The sequence below is a fragment of the Ambystoma mexicanum genome, chromosome 4q (assembly GCF_040938575.1).
Source record: "Ambystoma mexicanum isolate Mex_15411 chromosome 4q, UKY_AmexF1_1, whole genome shotgun sequence".
Classification (NCBI taxonomy): domain Eukaryota; kingdom Metazoa; phylum Chordata; class Amphibia; order Caudata; family Ambystomatidae; genus Ambystoma; species Ambystoma mexicanum.
Genome location: NC_090928.1, coordinates 411,268,012 through 411,291,957, shown reverse-complemented (window position 1 = coordinate 411,291,957; position 23,946 = coordinate 411,268,012). Strand labels below are relative to the sequence as shown.

Genomic DNA, 23,946 nt, shown 5'->3' with positions numbered 1-23,946 from the left:
TCTAGTATGTGGTTCCATTTTTTCTTTCATTTTGTTGTTTGATGTAGTCAGGTGCAATATATTTTTCTTGCAAGGATCTATGGTTTGATATAACCTGTATTAGTCAATTTAGAAAATCTGTAACAGATAATCTGCTTTATGTTGTTTCAGCATAGCCAGTGGTACAAACAACTATGATGTGCTCGTTTTAGAAAAGAAAAATATTGACAACAAGCTATACCTGGCATATCATATGTCGATATAGCATCCTCTCTGTGCACTCTATTTATCTCGGTTTCTCTCTCTGTCTCACTCTATATCTGTGTCTCTTTCTATGTGGTTGAGTGTCCCGTTGTCAAGTGCGCGTTTGCTAAAACCACCCCAAACACTGTTGACAGTTGCACGACCAGAGGTAAAAAAACAGGTTATCTTGAGAGTACGGGGGTTGGCTGTTTTTTTTTCAATTTTGCAAAAGCAGCTATTGAAACAAAACAAAAAAATGAAACTACCTAATTGTAGTTACCTTGTAATTTTACAATGTTCACTTCTAAGAATCACTTCCAGTGTATATTTTATTCATAACAGGAGAGTTACACGTGTTTCAATGCCTAGAATAACCCTTTATAATATTTTCTGGTAAAATGCTATCATTCCACGATGAACAGTCTAGCAAACTCCAATTGTATTCATATGAAATACCCCTAGGAGAAAGGGGAAGGAGGCAATTAACACCAGTCAAGCCTGCTTTGCATAGAATCAAAGAGAATTCTGGAAACATAAAAAGGACTCAGGTTTTTACATCCGACAAGTATGTCTGTAATAAAAGGGCTGTATGCTTCAATCATTAAATACATAATATACACTGAGTTTGGTGCTCATTTCTCACCCTAGTATTAAATTGTGTGTAACATTGACCCCTGTACACTGATTTGGATGGACTGAGAACTCGGATGTGAGGGTAAAATGGCGGCTACATCAGACACTGCTACAGAGAAATAATGTTTGCCTTCCTGTATCAAAAGTTGGCTGGGCTTCAGCTGGCTAAAAAGGATGGCTTTGCACATGACCAGTTTCAAAGCGAGAGAATTTGATATATACAGAATGAGTCCTATGGTTGGTTATTTGTGTATGTTGTTTGTTTGTGCCACCTCTCCCCTCAGCTTTATAGTGGAGAGTTCGACTGTAGCCCCCTTTTGAACTCAATACATCCCTCTATTAAACGTGCTAATAGATGGAGGCGTACTACAGTACAACTGGATTTATGTATTTGTTTTTTCTAATAGTTGGAGTAAATGTCTTTCTCAAATATTAATTAAAAGCATGATTGCTAAACCATCACTCACTCCTATTGGCGCATGGCTACACTCCCAAGCGGTAAAACTCGCAACTGAGCTGCAACAAGTGGATGCCAAATTCGGCACGTTTTTCTCTTTTACCTGGTATGAAATATTACAAAGGTAAGATTATCCCAAAATTACTATATGGGATTGAGATTTACAATCCTGCTTTAGTTGAATATCTGCCGACTTTGGAAGCCCGTATTTGGCGAAGAGTGTTGCACTTTCCTTCGTCTGTCCCCCATTCAAGTATTAGATACAAACTAGGACTTGTCTCCCTAAGGCCCAAGCACTGTGGCAATACACGTCATTTTTTAGGAAGACGCCTGTCCAGACCCCAGAATCACTCTGGGAATTGTTTGGTGAGACATCGGTTGGGAGGAGCGCAGTTGCCTTGGCCAAATTAAAAGAGCTAGCCCACTTGTTACTGGTGGAGGTTGGCTGTTCAGAGAAAGACCTGATTGACAACCCAGACAGGGTGAAAACATTGTTATTTAATGCCGATTGGGCGCACATAGTGGTGGAATTTCATGTGCACCCTTTAGTAAGTCATCTTATTTCTGACCATAAAAAGATGTGCTGTTTGTCCCCCTATCTGTCAATGTATTCCGGTAGGGCGGCACTCTCTACTTTTCTGAGATTCCAGTTAAATCTAATAAGGACGAGAGAGACGCTTCTGAGATATGGTTTGAGTATGGAAGCTGAGTCATTTTGCAGGTTTTGCAAGAATTGTATGGTTAGAGAAATAACACATCTGCTTTTGGAATGTCCAACCCTCCTACAAATGCGGATTAAATACTTGCACAAATTCAATAGGTTGAGGTGTGAGAGAATTGAATTAATCTGGCATTGCTGCTTGTCTGGTAACGCTACCTCTGCGGTTGTGGCATTTCTGGACTCTTTTGGCCTTGAGGGTGCTATAAATGTAAAATAGATGCTGAAATTTAAATTACTTGCTTTTTATTTGTTTTGTTTTCTTCTTTTTCTTAAAGATTTATTCTGAAATGTAATAGTTTAAAAAAGTATTCCTTTTTTATTGTTTTTTCTTTTATGTCTGATGAATTAATACTTTGTTTTATTTGAAAAAATGTTAAAGGTTAACTTGTTTAACCAATAAAACATAAACATAAAAACATGATTGCATAGGCCAAAATGCAATGAAGCTATCGTGATGGTTGTCCTAGAATATTTGTTTTAATGTATGTGCCTGATTTTCTTGGAAACATATTTATTTGTGGCTACAAATGTCTTCCCCGTTAGACCAAATTGAAAACAAAATCTGTAGGGTACCAACGTGAAACTTGCCAAAAGTTTGGCACCCGACCCATCACCAAATAAGTAATGCATTGCTCAAAGTATGATAGCCAAGCAAGAAACGTAAGTTCGCTTGGAAAAGCTCCAGCTGACGGGACATGTTGGTATACGTTGGGAGAGAAAGTGAGATTTTCAAAACACTGGAGGAGTGGTAGTATAGATTTAGTTCTGGTTAGGTGATCATTCGTCCTGCGGGGAGGCTATACAGAAGTGCCAAACCTCTACCCAAACCCCATTCCTTAAAGTGTGTCCATCCTACCGCACCTTTAACTTGCACCTCTGCCCTCCCCAGTCACTCTTTCGGCATACACGCCCTGGCAACGACCTTGCAGTAAATAAGACTGCTGAGCAAAACTTTCAACGGTTGCAAGCACTATACAATCTACAATTAAAAAAAACAACAATAACACCGCGACATCACAGTGACGGTGTAAGATCCCGGAGTAAGTGGAAGGGCGAACATGATATCCCACCAGAACAAAAAAGGTTACAGGGGCTGAGGGTGGGGGTAAAAGTAACTTCCATGGTTAAATCTAACCTGGGCAAATTCGGAACGCCCCCACCCCCCTCCCAAAGTGTGACACTCTCACGTTCAGTGGGGGACATCTGGTGTTGAGGTGTGCACAAGAACATCACATTACTCACCTTATCTGAATCTTGCCAGGACATTTCAATCCGGATAATGCGTGTAATTTCCAAGGGAAAGCTCAATATCTGGTCTGTAAGTTTACAGTCGGTGAACCCTGGGCATGCGATGTTTACTCACGCGGACACAGACCCCTGTGAGCAGAAGTAACAAGTGCTGCTTGGATGGCACAATACTGGATCTACCGCGCACGCGCACAACGAGGAACACGAATCACCAAGACATGCCCACTCACCTCAGTTATAGAAAGACATGACAGACTACAAAAAAACATACAGCTTGTCACCTGCTCGCGAGCATGTGCCATTGTAGAACGGCTCTACTTACTGCGCTGTACAGGAAGTTAATAGGGCCATAGTCTGAGAACGCTCTAGGATGTGTAATATTCGACCTTTGCGTCTCTTCCAAATCAAATGCGCAGTGTAATATTGGACACCCCCTTCAAAGTTTTTACTGTGTACTCTGTGTTTTGACTATGGGAAGAAGACCTCCTTCTCTTGAAAACACCGACACAGCAGATCTCCCCGTCTTCCCCTCGAGCATGTGTGCTGTCCGTGTTACAATACCTTTCAGCTTGTTAGAGTTATTTTTTTAAACAGGTTGTGAAGTTTGAAAGGAAAATGGAATCTAAGTCTAACCATTCCAAAAGTACAACTAGACAAAAGGAGATTCAATAGAAACTAAACTAGAGCTCGAACGCGTCAGATGGTCATGTTTCCCTTATGGTGTGGTACAACTATTTTCTCGATTTTTTTATATATATTCTCGCTTTGCTAAGAAATAAAACCTATACGTTTAAGTCGATTATTAGTTATCATGTGGCGCCCCAGTTTGCAGCATAGAGATGCTTTCAAGCAGGGCCGAACTTAGTGGCGGAAGCGCCCCAATCTGTTTAAAAAAAATGTGGCGCCCCCCCTTCCCTGCGCGCCCATGGTCAATGGGAGGGAGGTGGGGGGTCTTTTCTAGCTCCCCGCTCTGGCGCAGGCAGGTAGTTAACCACGGGAATAGGGCCTCGCTCCTGCGTGGGAGCGGGCCGGTAATCATCTGAAAAGTTGTTATTAAATGCGCCTGCATGCGCATTTAATAACAAAAGGGCGCCTGCCGCACCTTCTCCAACCACGCCAGCTCGGGGGAGCCCTTGAAAGACCCACAGGCTGGCGTGGCGGGGGGAAATGGCTCCCTAGGGGGCATGGCGCCCGAGGCGGTCGCCCGGCCTGCCCTAAGGCCGGCCCTGTTTCAAGACCACCACGAGTAAGTATCTCCGAAGGGATTCATGTGATGTGTCATACATTTTCTAAGTGAAATCACACATCCACAGGGGAGGGAATTGGGCCGGAACAAGAGCGGACTTCCGGCAAAACAGTTTTGTCAGAGGCTCGGAGCACCTTTCTGTGTAGATACAAAGTTCAAAACCACCCAAGTTGAGGGGCAGAGAGCTGCCTCAACTAGAAGGGAAGTGGGGGATACACATGCTCATTTTATATCACCGCTCAGCTGCACTCAGAGACCTAGTGCTTCTATGCGTGCAACTAAGCCGCAATATGCGTAAACTTAGCAAACTGCATCAGAAAGTCGTTCTTCGCTCAACAGCCCAAACTCAAACAATGAAACTGTCAAAATCTGTATATATTTGCCTATTCTGACACAGGAAATGAGCAGCATACCAAGTGTGCATTGAATGCTCAGAAGGAATGAACATTTAAATTACTAGTACAGCAGTGTTTGCAAAATTGGTGGTCATTCTTATGTTCCTAAAATACACTTTGTTTTTATGCAAAGCAGCCAGCATCCTATATTCAGGGAATGCATATCATTCGATACGAGGGGGCGTGGCTAACTGGTCATGGAATAGGACGTGCTGCGTGAGGAGCTCCTGATGATCCGACTCTATTTTTGCCAAAGTTACCTGCTGAAACTGCAACGAGCGCCTAGAACTTTGAGGATCAGGCGTCGGAAGCCGCACGCCAAGTGAAGTTCGCTGGAGAAGTTCATAGTCCCCGAGAATCGTGAGATATACATGTTTTTGTTGGTGCGACTGTGTGGCCGCTTCGGCACCAAGATGGCGGCTAACAAAGGAAAGGCCTCCGAGGAGAAACGAAACTGATTCTCCAGAACTGCGGGACACTACTGCAGTAAATTGCCTGGAGGAATAATACAATAGGGAGATATGGCGGAGTGGTCAAACTAGCACCATGAGAGCGCCCGGCCTGGCATACGCTAATGGAGCCTTGGCGATCTGACCGCAGGAGGAGATGACATTGGATGCTTGGGTGACGAGGCCTACGGAAGTTGAATGGGGAGTGTGAGGCCATAGCCCATCCGTAAGACAATTTGAAGTGCCATCTCGAATGGGAGTTAGGAGACCTGGAAGTCGGACCATTGTCGGACCGAGGACAGTGCAACAGCAGCACTAAGGCGGAGGCGTGCAGGAGTGGAGGGAAGCACCATGTCGGCGAAAGGGTTGAGAGTCAAGACCAAGCAACCCACGATGGAGACTTTCACGAAAACGCAACGGACCCCCTCGACATCGGTGCAGAGCACGGTCGTGACCGCTGCGGAGGACGCCCCCGAAGGAGACAAGCACCAGATCCTAGAGGCTACAACGGGACTAAGTTGGCAATGGCGGATCTACGCACAGCTCTAGAGAATAAGATCGATGCCGTAGGTACAGAACTCACCCTGCTACGTCAAGATGTTAGGGCACTTGCAGAAAGGACCAGCGGTCTGGAAAGTGGGGTGAAGATTAACACCGATGTTAGCACGAGCAATGCGAAGGAGATCCATGTCTTAAAACAACAGGTCGCCAACCTGGAAAATCGTGTGGAAGAGGCGAGGAGAAACAACATTCGCGTGGTTGGCCTTCCGGAGGGAGAAGAAGGCCAAGACCCCACAAACTATGTTGAAAACATGATCCTACAGGGGATCGGAGCCGGGACTCTTTCGCAGGGATTCACGATGGAGAGGGCGCACCGCGCCCTAATGAGGAAACCCCGGCCGGGGGCCCCGCCAAGACCGATCATCGCGAGGATCCTGAATTACAGGGACAGGGAAAAGATCCTCGAATATTTTCGTAAGGGCGGCACGATAGAGAGAGCATCCACCAACATCACAGCATACCCGGACTACACGATACTGGTGCAGAGGCAGAGATACAGTTATGTAGCCGTCAAAAGGAGACTGAGGGCAGCAGGAATCAAATACATGCTTCTGTATCCAGCACGATTGAAAGTGCTACATAAGAACAAAGCGCTATTTTTTGATACCCCTGAGGATGTTGTCACATGGCTGGACCTGCAGGGCTGCCCGGAACAAGAAGCGGATCGTGACAGGCAGGATCATACCGAATGAAGATTTAGTAAGGAGGAGGACCCTGATGGTATAGAGAAACTGTAACTAACTGAACCTTGTACACAATCTGAGCCTGGTGCTCGATTTGGACTGGAATATAGTGAGTGTAACTGTAATTGGTAACGGTTTGGCAATTGTATGCGTAATGCTTTTTGAAAGGAGCAACAGAACGCGTACGACCTACCCCAATAGACTATTAGTTTCAGCGCCCATTAGGGCGGCTTTACCCTACTGAGCCCTGAGTAGAAGCTTGCGCTAGGCAGGGCTAGATGTGGGGGTGCCTGAGATCCAGGAATGGAGCTGGGCAACGGTTGGGGAGGGTATTGTTGGGGGAGGGGTGGGTAGGAAGAAGGTTGGGGGATGGGAAGTTGAGTGTGTGTGTGGTTATGGGGAGTTTAAGTTTTGTTTCGAGCCTATTTGGAGGAATCGGTATGTTGTACTTGCGGTGCATGAAGGGGCGTAATCGACGGAGGATCGGGAGGGTGCTTATTAACGACCTATGGGGGACCTCAGGATAATAACGTGGAATGTCAGGGGCCTTAACAGCTACCTGAAAAGAAACAAAATCATGATGTATCTGAAAAGGCAGAAAATAGACATCGCATTACTACAGGAGACGTACTTAACGCAAGAGAAGTTGGACCTAGTTAAGAGACAGTAGAGAAGGACCGGAGTGGGTTCGCCATACTCTGCATATGCCCGGGGGGTGTTAATCTGGGTGGCACCGCATGTCACGTTCAAATCGATACAAGAGATGGTTGAAACTGATGGAAGGATGGCTATATTGCGGGGGCTGGTGGAGAGCAGGGAGGTATGCATAGTAAACACGTATGCCCCCAACCAAAACACTGCAGCATATTTCAGAGCCCTGTGTACCAATCTTAGTACGTGTATAGGAAGCGCGGTGATCTGGGGTGGGGACTTTAATTGTGTGTTGGATCCTGTGGTGGACAGATCAGATGGCAGGGTGGGTAAGCCTAGCCCAGCGGCGAGAGCGTTGCAGATGCTGCTAACTGATTTTGGCTTTACAGATGCGCACAAGGCTCGATTACGTCTTTGCTACAGCAGATGTGATGTCTGAGATTACTCAAATCGAATATAAGGCCAGGGTCCTCTCGGATCATTCGCCCCTGATCCTCGGATGGCAATATTGCCCCCCGAGGGCGAAGATCCCTACATGGCACCTCTGAGCGGAGGCGCTCAAAGATCCAGTCTTTAGAGAAGATATAAGGGAAGAGATTACTAACTTCTTTGAAGAGAATACTAGGAGTGTTAATTCTGCGGGCACATTATGGGAAGCTTTTAAGGTGGTGATGCGGGGGGCGGCAATTGCTAAGTCAAGAGTGTTACAGGGTGGGGTCTTGGCTGACCTACAGAGGGCGGAAACTGAGCTAGAAACAGCATTGAAGAGCGATGACGTAGACACGGAGCTAGTACTCCAACTACAGCAACAATGTGCAGGGCATTGGGAAAGACTCTGCAATCTCAATTATAGGAAATATGTTGAGAGGCAGCACGCGGGGGGAGACAAGACAGGCCGCCTTTTGGCCTGGCTATACAAAAGCGAGACCCCTAGGCCTCCGATTAGGACCATTATTAGGGAGGACGGAGATGAGGTGGCCACGCAAGAGGGGGTTAACAAAGAATTTGTGGAATATTACAGAGTGCTGTATGGAGATGATGAGATAGGTGACCAGCGCAAGATAATCGAAACGTTAGAAGACATAGGGTTGCCCAAGATAAGCGACGAAGAGAGGGAGGAGTTAGATGAGCCAATCACGTTGGAGGAGTTAGAAGAGGTTGTGAAGCAGTTGCCTACCTGTAAGACCCCAGGGGCAGATGGGTTCCCCAGCGAATTCTATAAAGTATACAGAGAGGAAATCCTCCCCCCAATGCTGGACATGCTGAATGAAGCATTTGACATAGGACGGTTGCCTGAGTCACTCAGAGAGGCGATCATAATACCGCTGCCCAAGCCCAATAAACCAGAGCATAGATGTGGTTCCTACAGGCCTCTGTCCATGCTAAATAAGGACAGCAAGATTCTCACGGCTGTCCTAGCAAATCGATTGCAGAAAGTGATTGGTAGACTCATACATCCTGATCAAACGGGTTATGTCCCGCGCAGAAACATAACAGACAACCATAGGCTACTTCACCGGGTGGTCCAATGGGGTAGTAAGAACGATGGTGAGATGGCAATAGTGTCTCCAGATGCAGTTAAAGCTTTTGATTCAGTCAAGTGGTCATGGCTATTGGCTGTTTTGGAAGTGTATGGAATGGGGCCGTGCTATATCGGGTGGGCCAAGATGTTGTATAGTGAGCCGCTTGCCAGGGTCCGAACTTGAGCGGTGATATCCGAAAGATGGCAGCTTGGCAGAGGCACCAGACAAGGGTGCCCCTGGTCCCCGATGCTTTACATCTTGGCCCTGGAGCCTCTGGCAATATGCCTTAGGGCACAGTATGAGGCGATTGGTAGGAGGGGAACGACACTTGATATCCTTGTACACGGACGATTTGTTGCTGTACTTGCAATACCCAGAAGAAAATCTCTTATACATACTTGAAGTGATGGAAAGGTATGCAGAGTTGTCGGGCATCTCGGTGAACCCCCAAAAGTCTGTCATATTCCCGCTAGGTAGCTATAAGGGGATCCCTGTAGATGGACTACCGGTGCTACAGGTACCATGGGCAACTAGCTCTTTTCGCTATTTGGGCATAGATGTATATCACACGGTACAAGATGAACACAGACACAATACTGAAGTAGCCGTCGAGAAAATTAGAAACAGTATGCAGTTCTGGGAAAGATTGCCCTTGGCGATGATGGGGCGGGGGGCCATGCTCAAGATGGTAGTTCTGCCCAGGCTCCTGCATTACTTTAGTAATATCCCATACATAATACCCAAGAAGTTTTTCAGTAAATTGAACAGCATGTGTAGGGATTTCCTGTGGCACGGTACCCGAAATAGAGTGGCGTTTTGGAAACTGCAGAACTTTTATGAAAAAGGAGGTATAAGACTGCCCCATTTTGAGGTATATTATTTGGCGGGACAGTTACAATATGTGGCCAAGTGGCTTTCTGATGAAGTGACCCCTGAGCACAGGGTGCTTGGACAGGACTGCGCCCCGTTTTATTTGAAAGAAATGATCTGGCTGTCCGAAACTGAAATGAGGGGGCGTCCTGCGATGTTGAGGCTTGGATGGAAAATTTGGCATAGGGCTTGTCGCTTGATGGAAGTCCCATACCCGTGCCTCCCGCAGATACCGGTGGTTGCTTTGGCAGGAGGGGATGATCAGCTGAGGGCGATTGTTAGGACCTACTGGGAATCGGTGGGGCTGGCAACGCTAGGCGATGTTTGGCAAGAGGGATCCATTAAGGAGTTTATAGAACTCAACGAAGAGGCGGGGCTACACACGGGTCAATATGTCACGTACATTAGATTGGTGCGGATGATTAAGAACACCTGGCCAGAGACAGTTTTGATAGAAGAACCAGATGCAGTTTTGGAAACAATGTATGATATATCCGAAGGGGGTCATCAGATCTCAAGACTGTATGAGATGGTGATGGCTAAGGTGGGGAAAGATTTGACGCATCTGAGACTGGACTGGGAGGTGGAAGTGGGGGCCCCGATGGAGGACGGGGTATGGGAGCGTGCCCTGGGTTACCACAAAAAAGTGTCTAGAAATGCCAGATTAAAACAAATTCAGCTGTATGTAACGCATAGGGCATACATGACCCCCTAGAGGATATCTAAGTTCCGAAATGCTGGAATACAAGTGTGTCCTAAATGTAACCTGGAAAACGCTGACATGACACATATGTTTTGGTCGTGCCCGATTATTAGGTGCTACTGGGGAGAAGTGGCGCAGAAACTGGCTGATAAAGGGGTTACTCTTGTCACAGACACGGCTTGGGCCTGCTTACTGGGCGGGTTCCCTAGGCCACGGAAACTTAAACATATTGAGAAACTGAGAAATCTGGCGTATGTGCTTGCGAAACGTAGGATCGCCATGGGGTGGAAGAAATGCCACAAACCTAAGGTGGATGTATGGTGGAAGGACTTGCAGAAATGGGCGGAGGCTGAAACGGTGGCATGGCAAGATGTGAGTAGCCGGGCTGATGAAGGGGAGGCGGGCACCCTGTTGGCCTGGAAAACGCTAATAACAGAATTGTTTGGAGTAATATCAAATCCAACAGACTCTGAAGAGAACGAAACCCGGCCGCATGTGCCAAACATTGAAAGAGATTGACAAATAGGCTCATGGGGGGAGGGAGGGATATTGGGAGCAGTGACTACGATAACTTGATGTCTAATTGAACTATTATGATTATGCTGCTTGTTTGGTTTTTGTTGTTTTGTTTGCATAAAATCAATAAAAGAAATAAAAAAAAAAAATAATTCGATACTTAGCTCTGCCCCAAAGTCCTGCCCACACCACTGACAAACTGGCCCCAGTCCAGCCCATACCACTAACTAGCCGCCCCCACCCCACACCTGGCAAAGGGGAGGGGTGGGGGTGTTCCCCTAGTAAATGTTGTACATTTCTGGCACTACATACATATTAAGCACTTGCGTTATTGCCCCTTAATGCCTTCCTTCTTTCCCCTTCTCCTCTGCTTTCTTTTTTGGTGTCTCCAAGGTTTCAAGGCGCTATGAAGTGATGAAAGGCAACCTTCTAGTACAATTACGCTAGCATAAACTAGCATACACAATACATAAATACCTCCCCTCTCCAGCCCTTCACTCCTCTACCTCTAACTCCCTCAGGGTCAGTCGTTTTTCAAAGAAACAAGCTGGAGGTAGATCTCTGTCTTCGGCCGGGGCCTCCCTTTGGAACTGCCTCCCTGCCACCTTGAAACCTGAGGAGAACCATCTAAAGTTACGGAACCTCCTCAAGACCTTCCTCTTCACTTCTGCCTTTGCCCTGCTTCTCTCCTGCTGATCTGCCTTTTCCCTCGGCACTGTGCACCTGGCCACCCTCTGTCCTTCGGGCCCAGGTACCTGCTCACCCTGCCATCCTCCCGCACTGCCTCGTGGCCACCCCTTGCACTGGGGTCTGTATCTGTACCCATACAGTTCCCCACCCACTTTTCTTCTGCACTTATCAGATACACCCTATCTGACTAACCTAGAATCTTTGCCTCTTACAGACTGCACTACCACCGCTAACACTCTATTTAATAATTAGTTTACTTACTATTTATTTTGTTTCTCTCCTATGATCTGCACTTTCACCCTTTTTCCCTTCCCCATGCACTTTCCCCCTTTTTCCCTTCCCCATGCACTTCCGCGTTCTCAATGTCACTGGGCCTAGTAAGATCGTTGTTTTTGCTTCTCCCATGTTCCCCTCCCTTCGCCTGGTCGCGCTCTGAAACACCTGTTTAACGAGCATGATATAAATAAAATATCATATCATATCTCTTCACTTCTTTCCTCCGAGGCTCCTCCTTTCCCATCTTTACTACCACGCCCTATATACCACCCATCCCATTCTTGCATTCTCTACAGTCAAAATCAAATTTGTGTATTGATAAAGAGTTAAGAAATGTACAACACTTCACATTATACAACTACTTCATAAAATCATACAAGAAGGGAATACAATAATATCTCATGTAGATAGAATCAGTCATTAAAAAGGAATAAAACCATTACCTTAATAGGAGAACAGTCAACCACCCAAACATGGTGCTCTTGGGGAAGGTCATTCAAAATAGATGCATTACCTAGGCACTTTTTTAATCAGGGACATGCAGATAGCATATGGGCAATAGATTCCAATCTTTTTATTTTTATTTTTTTTATTTGTGTTTAATCCAAACAGATTTTTTGACAAAAAGTAGAAGTAGAAGGTGACAGACGTAGTTAACATAACATTTCGTTTTATGTGTATAAAAAGGAAGGAGAGTCTTAAGTTGGTGTAATCGAGGCGGTGTTTAAGTCTTGAAGGGGGGGCATCACTTTAGTGATGTGTTGCATGATGTTCACTGATGCCAGCAACCAAGTTGGTTTGTCCCCTCCAATCAATTTGTACCAACAGTTTTCCTCACCCTAAAGAGTAAAATTGGAGATGATGTTTTCCAAATATAACAAGCGGATATCCTGGGTCGCAGGGCAAGTCAAGAGGAGGTGGCGAATGGTTTCCTTTTTCGATGTGGATTTACAAAGCCGACAACTGTTTCCCGAAGCTAAACCTCTAATTGCCAGAACTTTGTTTGTTTCCAATGAGTTCAAGCGAATTTTCAGAAAGAAGTTGCACTCTGCTCTACTCGGGAACAATCTAAAATAGGTTTTTAAAGTGTTCAATTGCTTGAGAAATTGGGGGAGATGAGTAGCCAGTTTGTTTTTGCTTGCTGTTTCAAGGGTCTTTCTCCAGTCTAGTTCCCAGATCTTTCTTGTGACTTTGACTGGGTTATTTATGAGCTCGTCTTCACTGCTTTCCACTGAATGTAGAAGAGCCATGTTCTTGGCTTCCCATTTTGACAGCATTTTACAGGGTCCAAGGTGAATTTCTTGGTTTATCAAGCCGTAGACGTATGGAGCGTCTTTCAAGATGCATTTCCTGTATAACATGATGCTGTTCAAGTCTACTGTTGTTTCCAGTGATGAGAGGCTGAGTTTGCGTCTGACCAGTACGACAGAAGTTGATTTTGGTAGGCCAAAGATGGTTCTCCAGAAGATTGCTTCTAGTTTGGACCATAACTCTTTAGGGAGATTAGGCATTGCATCTGCACCATAGGTTAAAGATGGTATAACCTTCATTTTATAGAAGTCTCTGACCGGGATCAAGGAATAGCGTCCATATTTGATGTCGATGGCTTTCCCTTGGGCGGCCAACTTTTTTGTTTTCTCGTACAGTACCTCTTGCATAGCTTTTTCCTTTGCCAAGCTATCTTGTGTGACACCTGGGTACTTAAAGTTGGTAACTCTTTCGACAATGACTGAACCCAAGCGAAGAGAGATCTTTTCGTTCTTCTTGGTTGATTTTTCAATTATCATCATTTTCATTTTCTCTTCATTAATTTCCAGGTTATTGTTCACCATTTATTGTTGTAAGTTGTTACATTGGCATTGGAGGCCTATTGGAGTGTGATCTAGAAGGATCAGATCGTCGGCATAAAACAGTCGACTGATCTGATCTCCTCCAAGCTTTGGTGGGAATGATCGTATAGCTTTTTCAGATTCTTGGAAATCGCCTAGGTATGTCTAAAACAGGGCCAGAGTCAAAGGGCAGCAGCCCTGTTTAACACCTCTGGCAGTGTTGATCTTGTCAGAAAGGGACCCTTGTTGGTTCAGTCGGACTCGCATGGACGTGTTGGAGTATAAAGCTTTGATCGGGTCCAACAATTCATGGGGGCATTTCCAGGAAGAAAGTTTCTGCCACAGTCTTGAACGATCGACTCGGTCAAATGCCTGAGTTAGGTCGACAAAGGCGATGAATATTCTGGGGCAACCTTCTAAGATCTTACTTTTCAATGCGCTCAAGATGAATATATTCGTGTTTGTACCCATGTTCTTTTTAAATCCAGTCTTTAGGTGGTCGTGGCAGGGGGCTTTGTTTGCCCAAGCTGTAAAATGTTGGAGAAGAAGAGACCCAAAGACTTTGCCTATTGGGTCTAGGAGGGCGATTGGGCGATAGTTGGCCGGTTCAGCCCTGTTTCCCTTTTTATAGATGGGTACAATGTTTGAGCAATTCCATGATGATGGGATGGATTTGGAAGAAGCTCAATGTCTGAAAATAACACTTAGGAGTGATGACCAGGCTTCAGGATGAGTTTTCAAATCAAGGTTTGTTATGCCATCCGAACCAGGTGCACAAGACGGTTTTAGTTTTCTTATCAGGTCCAAGATGTCTTTGTTGTCTAGCCGTATCCATGGGCTGTCGTATGTGTCCGTATCCTCTTGGACAGTTTTGGGGGATTTGAAGAGAGAGTGGAAGTAGGCCTCCCATGTGGATTCTCCAATTCCATTTAGTTGAGAAGGGGAAGCACCTGCTGATGTTGAATGTAAGAGGGACCAAAAGTCTCTAGCTTGGTTTCCGTTAATTGCTGCAAGAATATTCTCAGCGTCTTGTTGATATAAAATATGACGGAAGCCTCTCAACCAAGCTTTGTAAGATCTTTGCGCCTCACAGACAACACTTACTGCGATAGAGGGTTCTAATTTTGGTGCCTGTCTTTTGGTTCTTCTAAGGTCCCTCTTTTTTTCTGCAACCAGTTTATCGTAAACGTGTTTCTTTTGTATCTTAAGATGTTTATTCTTTCCTTGCGTAACTTTGAATGTGGTCAATAGCGGGATATAATCCACCGTCATGGGGTTTTCATGGTTTTTTAAGTCCCTATAAGCCACCGTTAGGGAGCTAATTGCTTTTGTTGTCATTTTGAGTCTTGTGCCTTGACAATTTACCTCTAGATTGGAGGTCATGGTTGGATTATTTGGAGGGTTTGAAGACCAAGAGGATGGTAGGAGATTGTGGTCCCTTGCAGGTGTCCTCACCACTTCGAAAGATGTTATTTGTGGTAATAGAGATCGTGATACAAAGATATGATCGATTGATGATTTCGAATTTGCTCTTTCCCAAGTCGGAGGTCTATTAGGGTCGTGGAAGACCGAGTCTAGGTTTGAGAACGATCTTGACTTCATCAATTTCAGACATTTAATTGCCCTCTGGTCAGTTTGAAGTCTCTTGGATTTGCTCATGTTGGTTTCAGTGTTGTCCTGACAGTTGATGTTAAGGTCACCACATATAACAATGTGGTCAGTTGTATGATTTACTTGGATCCAGTCGATTTCCATCTCGATCATGTTAATGAATTTTGTACAATCAATACTCGCAGGGTTCCAGTAGATGGTGATGATAACCACCAACTTTGTCAAGATTTTGTTTTTTTCCACGTTGGTTGTTGACCAATTTAGCTTAACCATCAGCATGGAGTTATTTCCTTTCAGTTTTTGAATACACGTTAAGCCATATCCATTACGAATTGCAATTAGTAGTCCTTCTGTGGGGCGTCCAGTTGAACCTTTTTTAGCTGCAACGGTGTGGACATCATAGCCGTCAAGGGAAGGAGTTTGGAGTAACTACATCTCCTGCAGACATATAATGTCATAGTCACTCAGGTTTATGTAGCCCAGGACTGTTAAGTGGAGAAAGCCCCGGGTATTCCATGAGCACATCTGTATTGTGTCTTGATCTATTGCCGGTTGATGGTCGCTCGTAGAGTTGTTTGTCTTGTTTTTGAGTGGCTATTTTTGGCGTTGGATCTTCAAGGCATTTGGAAGCCATGACCACATGGTCTGGAATGAGGTGCTTGGCTGTGGTTTTGTCGTGATGGAGCAGATCTCATTCTGAATTTTCCTTTGAATTTTTAAAGGTTCTTTTGGGTGCAGGTTGTTCGCTTGAGAGCTTGGGTCTATGAGAGAACCTTGAGGTTCTGTTATTGTCATGCGCCCCTTTTTTTGTCAGACATTGGGACCGATGGAAACTTGGCCGCCATGGATTGTCCCACTACGTTTGATACGTATTCTGGGTTGCGGTCTAGTCTTTTTTCAATATGGCCGCCCCTAGCATATTAGCGTTCAGTTGCTGCCGGCTCGCCGCGTTGCAACTGGAGTTTTTCACTACCCTGCTGTTGTTACGCTCCTGGTCATTTCTCTTGGCTCTGGTGAGCCCTTCCTTTCCTTTTGGGCTCTCTCCACCCCCCGCTACGTTCCTTCTCTTTCTCCTTCTCCTGTACGGCTCGCCGGGCTTGCTCGGTGCTTTCTCTCTGTCCCGCTCTCCCCTCGCTCTCTCTCCTCGCTTCACTTTTTCCCTGGAAGGCCGCAGCGTTCTCGACTCCCCTCTCTGTTCGGGCCGCTTCCTTTTTGGCGCTTTCTTTGCATCCCCCTCTAGACTCACAGCGCTTTCTCCTGGATTCCCTCCTTCAGTCCTTGTCCTCCTGGTACACCGGCACTTACCTGCTCTGGGTCTTCGTGTTACTCACCGATCTTCAGGGTCTGCAGGATACCTTTTCTTCGGCAGGACGTCCTGTTTTTTTCGCCTGCTTGGCTTTTTCCCCGTTGGCTATCACGGTTCCGGGGCCACTGGTTTCCGGAAATTTCCGCAACCATTGTGGCGTCGTTCCGTGGTAGACCGTATGTCCTGAAAAAGAAATCATCCATCAAAGAAAGAAGGAAGAAGCTTCCCAAAGATATTTCTTCAGGTGAGGAGGAGGGGGAGGAGACAGAAGTGGGAAGTGACTTGGACATTACAGATAAATCTGAAATCTATGACAGTTTGCAACGCCCAACACATACCGAAATGGCTACCCCAGAACAAATCCAGGAATTAGTTACCGCAATGCAATCTTAATCAAGAAGTACAGAATCTTAAAGTGGAGAACAATGTACTCCGTCAATTGGTGGCCAACCGGTAAACACGTTCAGATCTCCCTTCAATGCCTCTATCAGTTGGTAGATTTGACGGCACGCCCAAGTTACTTAAAGAATTCATTGAAGCCTGCAATGTGTATTTTGCTTTCCGGACCACTGCATACTCTTCAGGTTTGAGCAAGGTAGGGTTTGCAGTTTCCAATATGTCCGGAAACGCCTTGGCCTGGGCCAACCCGTTAGTCACCGGAACTGATCAGGTTCTACAAGACTGGGAAGCATTCCTTACTAAGCTAAGACAGACCTTTGAAAGACCGGAAATTACATTCATGGCTTGCGAAGAACTGCTAGAGGTACACCAAGGTCAGGTGGACCTTTTGTCTTACATCACAAAGTTTAAGCGACTATCCACTGAATCAACCTGGTCGGAGCAAGCACAATTTACTATATTTCGCAGAGGTCTCAAGGAGGAACTAAAAGATGAATTGGCCAGAGTTCCTCGTCCTGCCTCTTTCTCTGAACTTTTGTCAGTAGTCCTACAGATTGAACATCGGATCAACGAACGTAGACAAGAGAAGAAGAGAGGAAAAGGAACAACAGGTTTTCCTGCCCCCTCACTACCTCCCTCACCTTCGCCAACAACCTTAAGCAAGGAAGAACCAATGCAAATTGGATCCATGAGGTCTCCACTCAAGGAAGAGACGCAGAGAGTTGGGTCTCTGCATGTATTGTGGATCTTCTTCACATCTGCTTCGGAACTGTCCAGAAGTCCCTCCAAGGCGGTCGGGAAATGGATTGCCTCGAACCTAAGGGGGACCACGGTTCGAGGAGTTACAGAAAGTCCCTATGTATCGCTGTCTATCGCACCTTCTATGCAATCAGAAGACACCCACTTGATGGTGGTTACCCTACATTTGTCCTGGAGGGATCACTCGGTGGAGACTCTAGCCCTAATAGATTGCAGAGTTGCTGGCAATTTCATGGACACCTTGTGGGCCGAGAAGATGGGTATCTGGTGAATTCAGAACGAGGAAAATCGGAAGGTGGAGGGAGTCGACAGAACTCCTCTTTGTTCAGGCCCCATTACCCATTCCACAGAACTGATCAACTAACCATTCAACAGCACAAGAAGGACATTTCATTCAATATTATCCGAGCAGCTCATTTCCACATCATTCTGGGGATAGCCTGGCTCCGCCAACACAACCCTACCATAGACTGGTCTAAGAATACCCTCAGTTTCCTCTCATCCCATTGTCAACAATTCTGCTTACCATCTTCGGGCTATCAGCCGGCAATTTTGCAGGCTGTAGAAACACAACCGCGAATTATCCATCTGATCCCTCCTCAGTTTCAGATCTATCATCAGGTCTTCATGGAAAAGGCAGAACATGATCTTCCCCCGCACCGTCCGGAGGACTGTGCTATAGATTTAGTACCAGACGCTCTGGTCCCCTTCGGCAGAATGTTCTCCCTTTCCGTAAGAGAGAAGGAGGTACTCAAAGGATACTTGGACGCCAACTTAAAGAATGGTCTTATCCAACCCTCAGAATCTCCAGCAGGTGCTCCTCTGTTTTTCATCGCCAAAAGAGACTCCACAGAACTTCGACCCTGCATCGACTACCGAGGGCTCAACAAGGTTACTATTCAGGATAGATACTCGATGCCCCTGATTTCAGACATACTTGAAGCTGTGAGAGGTGCCACAATTATTTCTAAGTTAGACCTAAGAAATGCCTATCATCTCTTGCACATCAGGGCAGTAGATGAATGGAAAACTGCGTTCAGAACACCCTGCGGATTGTATGAGTATAAAGTAATGCCCTTTGGCCTGGTGAATGCCCCAGCTATATTTCAACGGTTCATGGATCACACTTTTTCGGACTTGCTGTTCCGTTCTGTAATCATTTACCTAGATTATATTTTGGTATTTTCTAAGACCCCCAAGAACACTCCACTCATCTCCATGAAGTTTTTCATCGTCTGGAAGAGAACCACCTTCTAGTGAAACCCAGTAAATGCGAATTCCTTGTCTCGTCTGTCCAGTATCTAGGGTTCATACTCTCCCAAGAGGGAATAAAGATGGACACTAAGAAGGTCTCTGCCATTTGGGAGTGGCCATCCCCGAAAACCATAAAGGAAGTACAGAGATTCTTGGGTTTCACTAATTTCTACCGGAAATTCATTCAAAATTTCTCTGCTACCGTAGCTCCCATTACCTTGCTTCTGAAGAAAGAAAACCAACCCTTTGTTTGGTCTCCTGCAGCTGAGACGGTATTCCTTGCCTTGAAGCAAAGATTCAGCTCTGCTCCCATTCTGATTCAGCCTAACAAAGCCAAAAGATTTATTGTAGAAGCTGACGCCTCTGCCAATGCAGTGGGGGCCGTTCTCTTGCAAGAAGAGGAAGGAGTGGAACATCCCATCGCATATCTTTCGAAGACTCTCACGGTCAGCCAAAGGAATTATTCCATTATTGAGCGAGAACTATTAGCTATCAAGCTGGCCTGTGAGGAGTGGAGGCATCTCTTATAAGGAGGAGGAAATTATTTTCTCATTAGAACAGATCACAAGAATCTCAGAACTTTGCAGAATATGGAATGTGCCAACTCTCGTCAGGCGAGGTGGGCACATTCCTTTGCCCAATACGACTTCGAGATTACTTACGTACCAGGCAGCCAGAACGTGATCGCAGATGCACTCTCTTGTCGATATACCACGGAAGACTCTTCTCAGTGCCTTAAAAAAAGACTGCTTCCTAACAGAGTGTTCATTTCCTCCACCTCGTCTTTTCTCTCTCAGGTCAGGTCAGCTACCGCTCAAGTACCATTTCCGGTTTCTCCTTCACCCCACATCCAAGTAAACATGAGAGAAGGCTTGTGCTTTATGGATAAGAAATTGTTTGTGCCGAACGTAAACCTACAGCAGAAGGTCATATCTTGGTGTCACCATCACCCCACTGCACGACATCGGGGTAGGAAGAACACTGAAGATCTAGTTCGAAGATCATTCTTTTGGTATGGAATGTCCTCAGACATTAAGAAATTTGTCCAAGCGTGTGCTCAATGTGCCTGAAGTAAAAATTGTTACGAAAACCCATTGGATTTCTGGAACAGATTCCCCTGCCCCAAAACCCCTTGGGAACAAATTTTCACTGACTTTGTGGTGGACCTTCCAGTATCTCGTGGCCACACGTGTATCATGGTCACTATAGATTCACTTACGAAGTTGGCTCATTTCTCCCCCTTCCCGGGTTTGCCTTCTGCCTCTCAGATGGCAGAAGTGTTTGTGTGGGACATATTTCGTTTGCACGGATTACCCACAAAAATAATCTCTGACCAGGGTAGTCAATTTACCTTAACATTTTGGACAGCTCTTTGTCAGAAGCTGGGAATAGAACGGGCGTTGTCCTCTGGGTTCCATCCTCAAACGAACGGACAAACAGAGGGATTGAACGGAACATTGGAGCAATACCTTCATTGTTACACCAATAACACACAAGATAACTGGTATGACCTGTTGCCCACCGCAGAGTTTGCTTATAATAATTGCACCCATTCTGCCACGGGACTCAGCCCCTTTTTCAATACTTTTGGAAGACATCCTAGGTGTATTTTACCCGTCTCAGGCTCTGCCTCTGTATGCCCCACGATCGATGACCGATTGCTGCAGATTATGGAGGCACACAGAACTGCCAAAGCAGCCCTGGTTCAAGCTTGCGACCGATACAAGCGCCTGGCGGATCGGAAACGCGCTGATGCACCCACCATTGAGACAGGCTCGAGGGTATGGCTGTCCACCAGATTTGTTCCCATGTGGATCCACCCGTCTAAGTTGTCACCTAGGTTCGTGGAACCCTATACTGTGACTTCAAAAATAAATCTTGGTGCCTTTCTACTTCAGCTGCCAAACTGCATGAAGAGGATCCATCCTGTGTTCCACGCATCCCAGTTACGTCTGGCCTTAACTGACATTCCTACTGCCCCTCTGGGTCGCTTGGCGGAGGAACAGGGGCCAGAGAAAGAAGAATATGAAGTAGCCAACATCAAAGATTCCCGTTATCATCGGGGACGCTTGGAATTTTTGCTCTCCTGGAAGGGCTACCCATCATCTGAAGACTCATGGGAGCCCAGTTTCAATGTTCATGCCCCCTGTCTGGTGAGGAAGTTCTATCGTGCCCATCCGGGTAAACCGGGTTTCTCCCGCTCTGGAGGGGGCATACTGTCATGCGTCCGTTTTTTGTCAGACATTGGGACCGATGGAAACTTGGCCGCCATGGATTGTCCCACTATGTTTGATACGTATTCTGGGTTGCGGTCTAGTCTTTTTTCAATATGGCCGCCCCCAGCATATTAGCGTTCAGTTGCTGCCGGCTCGCCGCATTGCAACTGGAGTTTTTCGCTACCCTGCTGTTGTTACGCTCCTGGTCATTTCTCTTGGCTCTGCTGAGCCCTTCCTTTCCTTTTGGGCTCTTTCCGCCCCCCCCGCTACGTTCCTTCTCTTTCTCCTTCTCCTGTATTGCTCGCCGTGCTTGATCGGTGCTTTCTCTCTGTCCCGCTCTCCCCTCGCTCTCTCTCCTCGCTTCGCTTTCTCCCTCGAAAGCCGTAGCGTTCTTGACTCCCCTCTCTGGTCGGGCCGCTTCCTTTTTGGCGCTTTCTTCGCGTCCACCTCTAGACTCACAGTGCTTTCTCCTAGATTCCCTCCTTCAGTCCTTGCCCTCCTGGTACACCGGCACTTACCTGTTCTGGGTCTTCGTGTTACTCACCGATCTTCATGGTCTGCAGGATACCTTCTCTTCGGCAAGACGTCCTGGTTTTTTTTGCCTGCTTTGCTTTTTCCCCATTGGCTATCACAGTTCCGGGGCCACTGGTTTCCGGAAATTTCCGCAACCATTGTGGCGTCGTTCCGTGGTAGACCGTATCTCCTCAAAAAGAAATCATCCATCAAAGAAAGAAGGAAGAAGCTTCCCAAAGATATTTCCTCAGCTGAGGAGGAGGGGGAGGAGACAGAAGTGGCAAGTGACTTGGACATTATAGATAAATCTGAAATCTGTGACAGTTATGCTGGGTTTTGAGGTAAGTTGGCTTTTCGAGCTTCTGGTTTCAAGGATACCACCGTCGATTTTTTATCCATCGAGGTTGTGGTTTTTTTTTTATAGATATCAGGCTTTGGTTTATAGGAGACCTTTAAGGATCCCTTTTCCTGCTCTTTGACCGAAGGTTTTTCAGGTCGTTCGGTGGATCGATAGTCCCGGGTTCGCCTGTGTGGCTTATCGTCATAGTGTTTCTTCGGCTGATAGCTGCTGGGTTTATCTCGCTTTCTTTCTTCAGGGATTCGATGGGTCTTTCTAGGATGAGAAACAGGGGTGAAGTGATGAACTTGAGCTTTAAAGCCATCCTTATGTTTCATGATCGCATGACGTCTGCGGTGCTCGAGGGTAAAAAACAGTGACTCTGGAGATTCTGATTCGTCGTTAGTAGATGGTTGGGGTTGAGGGATCATTTTTTGTCGTTTCTGGGTTTTCGTGGGACTCCAAGTGTGAGCTTGTGGTCGAATCAGCTAGATCTTGTGTAATATTCATCTCTTCATTTCCTAAGAATTCTTCTATCCCTCTAGGAGATTGGTTGATTATCTCAATTTCCTCAGTAGGAGGCACCCGAGCTCCTTTTGCTGTTGGTTCTGGCTTTGGCTGTGCCATTGAGATTCTTAAAAGTGATATAGAAGGAGTCATTTTGCCCTTAGTTGTCTCCGCAAGATGGAAAATGGGTTCAAGTGTTGATGTCGCATTGGATTTTACTTTACCTCCTGCGGCATCTTTGGAATCCAGAGACTTTACAGTTGGTGGGGTGTCTGTTGATGCCAGATCAATAAAAGGAAGAGTTTGGATGCCTTCTGATTTCAGGGGTTTCCTTGTTTGTCCTGCTTGTCTCGTAGTCAATGTGTCTTCTTGAGGGCTTACAGCTGATGGTAATCGTTGGTCTGGAGCAGGATCACTAAGATTTTGCTTTAGCTCTAGTGCCATAATGTGCTGTCCAGTTAAAGCATCAAATGAAAAAGGATTGAATGCAAAAGGATCGACACAATAGGATCGAATTCTTTTTTATTATAATTTTTTTGTTTGGTTTTCATATAGGTAAAAAAAAAAATTTTTACCAAAAAAAAGGGGTTGGGGGGACCCTCCTCCCCCCCAAAAAAAAAGTAAAAAAAAAATAATATTTTGATCCTTTTGTTTTCGGTACTTTTGAGTCGATCCTTTGACTATTCGACCCTTTTTTTCGATCCATTAACCTATAACCCCATAATGTAACCTTCAATTGTTATTGCCGACATCAGGGTGCACATATCTGGCTTTTTTGCTTGCGTTTCTTTAGGTGCGGCTTGGCTTTGAAAAGATGGTCTTGTCTTTAATGGAGATAATGGCTGTATTGATGGTGTCCCTATTTGAGGCAGCAATCTGTTAAATTGGCCTAAAGAATGTCTTCGAGGACGGTTTTAGTTGTCCAAATTTGTATAAAAGGTATCCAAAGATTTCTCAAATTGTAATCTATTTTTCGTTTTCGTGGTATGCTTGTTCTCGTAAGCGTTTTCCGGCTTTTCTTTATTACGGATATTTGTCTTTCCTAAGGCTGGAGATGTTGAGTTTTCCACTTGCTTTGTGGTGTTGTCACATTCAGCCGGAATGGCTCTTTAACCCCAGTTAGATATCAAGTCTTTTTTGTAGGGAGTATTTGGCCTAATGGGGGACTTCTCTCCGGCGGGTGTTAGGTTAGGGCTCTTTGTTAGGTTGGCAGCCTCCACCCTCGTGTTGTCGTTCGGGGTGGGGCTCCTGTTTTGTGATTCGGATTCTAAGCCATTTTTATTATGGTTTAATGCATCTTGCTGGGAAGAATCATATAGTTCAGAAATGTTTGTTTCTTTGTTTGCCTTTTGAGGTGTTGAAGAGAGCGTA

The 23,946-nt window shown here is 45.8% G+C and overlaps 1 protein-coding gene across 3 annotated transcripts in view; it reads right to left on the bottom strand.

Moving 5' to 3' along the window:
• The window catches only part of LOC138467753 (zinc finger protein 544-like), a 402,382-nt gene extending 398,941 nt beyond the window's left edge, over positions 1-3,441 (bottom strand). For all 3 annotated transcript variants that reach the window (XM_069607981.1, XM_069607982.1, XM_069607983.1), the window contains exon 1: positions 3,276-3,441. In XM_069607981.1, coding sequence (XP_069464082.1) covers positions 3,276-3,299 — 24 coding nt within the window. In that variant the 5' untranslated portion in view covers positions 3,300-3,441. The remainder of the gene's footprint in view (positions 1-3,275) is intronic.
• Positions 3,442-23,946: the final 20,505 nt, after the last annotated feature.